At 36.8% G+C, this 5,037-nt stretch overlaps 1 protein-coding gene across 1 annotated transcript; it reads right to left on the bottom strand.

The window, feature by feature from the left end:
• Positions 1–1,227: 1,227 nt before the first annotated feature.
• On the bottom strand, positions 1,228–3,545 carry LOC109154045. Its single transcript, XM_019301924.1, has 3 exons — positions 3,542–3,545; positions 1,531–2,994; positions 1,228–1,430 (listed from the first exon to the last, which is right to left on the bottom strand). Exons 1-3 carry the CDS (start codon positions 3,543–3,545, stop codon positions 1,228–1,230), a joined length of 1,671 nt encoding a protein of 556 aa, XP_019157469.1.
• Between the last annotated feature and the right edge of the window lie 1,492 nt (positions 3,546–5,037).

The following is a 5,037-nucleotide window of genomic DNA, read 5'->3' on the forward strand; positions in this document are numbered from 1 at the left end:
GAACAATAGAGAATCGAATTTGATACGCTAGAACGATAAAACACAGAATGAACGGAAGCTCCATCATCAATGTTTTAAAAGAACCCTAGAACGCTAGGGAGAAACTCACTTGGTCACAACCAAGAGAGGTTGCCACGATTAGAGACCACGATCGGAGATCGTCGTCGGAATCACGATCTGAGTTCGCGACTTATGCGGAGCACTTTCTCAAAACAGATAAATGTTACCATCAATTGATCAATTCTGACAAAGTCTGTTTAGTTAAGCACCATGTTATTGTACTGTCTTTGTTGTCTGTATAGGTAAGCACAATGATATTGAAGTATGTTTGGAGTGTGTTTAGTCAAGAAACCTTAACAATAACATAAGCACAATAGGACAATAAAAGCCAATTGAGCAACCATTTCATTTCTGCCAAAGTAACATTCAATTGTGCCAAAATAAGACTTAATTGCCAAAGTTACTGCTATACAAAAAAGAGTAACATACAACTGTCTTGTCTAACTGATCCAGCAGTTTTGGCTACCAAAAAACATAACTTAAACAACATAACTTAAACAGTACTGTTAATCAATGCTTATAGGATCATCACTTGTGTTTTTGAATTTTGATTTCATCTTGCCACGAGTGTTATATTTCCTCCCTTGAGTTGCATTGGCTTGCAGCTTCTTCTTTGTTGGTTGAGTCACTTGTTGGCTATCTTCTTCTTCTCCAAGAATTGGTGGCTGACTAGTAATTGGTATTTCCTCAGCATTCACTTGTGGTTGCATTGTTTGGTTTTGAAGCACTTGAGACAGCACTGCATCAATATCAATGTTTGCCAACCAATTATCATCTTCATCTTCAAGTGTTGCATCAGGCAGTGTAGGAACCACCATTTGCTCAAATTCACTATAAATCACCCCACGTGTCTCAAACAAGTTGTCATCACTCTGTATGACTGTATACCCATTGGCTTGTTTTTCATACTGAGCTATTTTCTTCATAATCCTAGGGCATATAGGGCCAGTCCATTTCCATGCCTCTTTCCTACACTGATACAGCCTATGCATAATTTTCTTCCTCAATGTTTCAAGGCAGCTAATTAAAGGCTTCTCTCTAGCATCTAAAATAACAGAATTATAACACTCACAAATGTTATTGACCAAGATATCACAATGCGCATTTGTATTAAAATGTGACCTGGACCACTCTGAAGAGTGTTTTTCAACAAGACATTCATATGCCTTAAGAGTCAATAGTCTTCATCTTCTTCATTGCAGCTGTGAAGGTGTTAACTGTTGTAGCCCTAGCAGCATCCCATAATCCATCTTTAATTGCCTTTCCATTGAAGCCAGCTAGTTTCATATTCCCATGTAAATGTCTCACACATAATCTGTGAGTCACAGCTGGAAGAACATCAAATGCAGGGAGTAAACCCTTTTGCTTATCTGCCAAACAGTTAGGTAAACACTTAGAAATAAATGAATGCAAAACAAATGGTAAGCTTTTAAAACTATAAGATATGAATGTTAATTCCAGTTCACATACCTGAAATAAATGTTAATTCCAGTTCATCAGTTGGAGTTATTGCAAGATCTGACTTAAGATGTTGTAAAAACGAAATCCAACTTTCCTTATTCTCTCCTTCTACATGTGCATAAGCAAGAGGAAAGACACTATCATTTCCATCCACTCCAATAGCTAACAGCAACTGACCCCCATGCAATCCCTTCAAATGACACCCATCCACTCCAATAATAGGCCTACAGTACTTATAGCCTATTCTACATGCTTCCCAGCACATGTAAAATCTCTTGAATCTTCTATTGCCATCATCTAGTTTATCACCCAACTTCACATGGTATTTGCTACATGGATTAGTCCTGTCAATCTCCAAGCAGTAACTCCATAGTTTATTAAAGCATTTTTCTTCTTCACCATAAATGGCACCCTTTGCTTTCCTCATTGCCCTCCATGCTTGCCTTCTCGATATTGAGATTCCATCAGTAGTTGACACCTTTTTAAGGAATTCAGATGCTGTCCAGTTGGAGTTTGATGCAACCTCATTCTTCCACCTTTTTGCAATTGTAGTTGAGTTAGCCATGTAGTTTATGTTATTCCAACAACATCCATCATGCTTGTCATTGATTGCTGTAATCCTCCAGTCATTTTCTGAGGCTTGTTTCCTTAGTGTAATCCTCCAAGGACATTCAGTTTCATTGCACTCAACAATGCACCTAACCTTATCATTTTTGATGTACAGAATTTCCTTTCCTTTATTCATTGCATAATTATAAATTGCCTCCTTAAATTCTGCCTTAGAACCAAATGTTAATCCAAGACAGAATGTAGGTGTTGCCATCTCAATTTTCCCTTTAAACATTAGCAGTTGATATTCTTTTTCCTCTTCATTATCACTGTCTTTCTCACTCCCCTCATCTGAAAATTTTATCTCCAAATCTTCATTAACTTGAACTGCCAAGGCAGTTCCAGCATCATCTAACCCACCAAACTCAGCAGTTGGATCAACAAATTGCTCAAACTCTATGTCATCTAAATCCACAAAACTCTCATCTGACTCTGCATCCTCCTCACTTTCCCATTCAGCTTCACTTTCAGGATCAGCATCCTCAACACCCTCAGCATCCTCAACACCCTCAGCACCATCAGGACCCTCATCACTTTCAGCACACTCAGCATCAACATCACCCTCATGCACAACCCAAATCTCTATTTCATTATGCACCTCTATTTCTTTGACTAAATCCCATACTTCACAATCTGAAACTATCTCTATCAACCCATTTGATAGATTCACAAACATCTTCATGCTATCTATTATTTCATAACCCAAACACTTAACCTTATCTCTAAGTGTGAACAATCCCCACTCATTCACATCAATGTTAGAGAAACTAGTAGTCTGCCCTCCAACATAACTTGGTTTATGAGTTTTATTTATCCTACCACCATGCCTTAAATTCAACACAAAACCACCACCAGGAACATTACCTGTACAGCAAAGTAGCCACAAATAGGCTCATTACACACTGTTATATATGCAGGCAGAAATGTGGATTTCAAATGGTTTACTATCCCAAGACAAGTGGTCCCTAGACATAATATAATACACATAAAGGCAATACACATCATTTAACTTTTAACCCAGCCACAACATATGTGCTTTAAACCCTATGTGGTCCCCAATTTCAAGCCAACCCATCCACAATTATTTACAGAACAAAAGGACACACTACCATGTGCTTTCAACCCTCTGTGGTCCCCAATTTCAAGCCAGCATATGTGCTTTCAACATAAATAACCAAAAAAAAAAACAAAACACAAAAATTCTACTTTAAACAAAATATGCAGTTCATGGTCTCCCACCACCTAGACAGGGCCCCCATGGTCCCATAAACAAAGCCTAATACTATACTTTAAACGAATGCAGTTCACATACTCAAATTTGTAACAAAAACAACCAATACAAGGTTTTCGTAACACAAAGAACTCCCTACTTAGTTAGTTCACATACCATTCGACTACCGTTGTGGAGAACCCATGACCTCGTTGAAGTGTGCCCTATTCTCGCCTTGAATTCTGACCTCGAAATTGCTACTTCGTCGATGAAGAATCCGCAAATTTTTCCTTCGCAGTCGCCACTACATTCGCCTGAGATTTTGTTTAGGGTTTGATAGTTGGAAATTTGGGAATAAATTGAGGGGGGATCGATGGACGTTTTTCTCCAAATAAATGTAAAATGCATTAAAACGTTCGCATAATGTGAAGTGACTCATTTGCCCTACATTTTGACGTCTCAGACGGGAACAACTAACGGAAGGACCCTTGTAGGCCACTTTTCGCAACTCGGAGGATGACGCCCGGTAATTACGAAAGTTAGGGACCATTGATGGCGATGCCACCAAACTCGAGGGACCATAGATGGTATTTACTCATTACAATAATTTCGTTGCATTTTTTTTTTGACAAAAAAATCATCTTATTTGTTTCAATTTTTTTTTTTAAATGTAAGGCTGGGATTAGTTCTTACTTTTTTCTTGAGAACATATTGTCATTGGAGTGTTACCCTATAGAACAAGGCCTTCGTATAAAAACTTATATTAGGATAAATCTCTACTGCCCGTTAGAGTTTCGTGTTGTTTGAGGGGTTTAGTAAAAAAAAAAAATACAAAATATCGTCACCCCCACCCCATATCAAAATTTTTTGAAAGAGTTAATACCACAAATGGTCCTTTGACTATTGGGGTAGTACTCCTTTTAGTCATCGACTTTCAATTCGACCAAAAAGCATACTTCGACTTTAATTTTTTGCCACAAATAGTCATCCATTATAATTTCTATTAAATGGATATTAAATCTAAAGTTAATATCGTCAAATAAAAAAATATTAAATGTTCCTCAGCACTCAGAAGAATGAATCCAAATACCCTTCAATGCACCTTCATTGAGTTCATTCTTCCCCAATTCTCCTCCCAAGTTTCAACACTCAGAATTTGGAGAGAAAAAAAAATACCCTTCATTTTTCCCAATTTTCCTTCAAAGCTTTAACACCTAGAATTTTGGAGAGAGAAAATGCAATACCCTTCATTCTTCCCTAATTTACCTCCACATTGAAAGTCGAGGATTAAAAGGAGTACTACTCCTATAGTCAGAGGACCATTTGTGGTATAAAATCTTTTTAAAATGTTTAAGAAAACTCTTAACCTTATCATTACTACAATCTAAAAAAAAGGAGCTAATGAAACTTGTAGACTTACATATATAAATAGAATCGCTCGCACTGTAATGTTGGTGATAATTACAATAATGTCATTGCATTTTTTTTTTTTTAAAAAATCATCTTATTTGTTTCAAATTTTTTTTATTTATTATTATAAATGTAAGGTTGGGATTAGTTCTTAGTTTTTTCTTGAGGGCATATTCTCATTGGAGTGTTAACCTATAGAATAGGGTCTTCGTATAAAAACTTATATTAGGATAAATCTCTACCGCCCGTTAGAGTTTTATATTGGTTGAGGGGTTTAGTAAAAAAAA

This window comes from Ipomoea nil, unplaced genomic scaffold (assembly GCF_001879475.1).
Source record: "Ipomoea nil cultivar Tokyo-kokei standard unplaced genomic scaffold, Asagao_1.1 scaffold2580, whole genome shotgun sequence".
Classification (NCBI taxonomy): Eukaryota; Viridiplantae; Streptophyta; class Magnoliopsida; order Solanales; family Convolvulaceae; genus Ipomoea; species Ipomoea nil.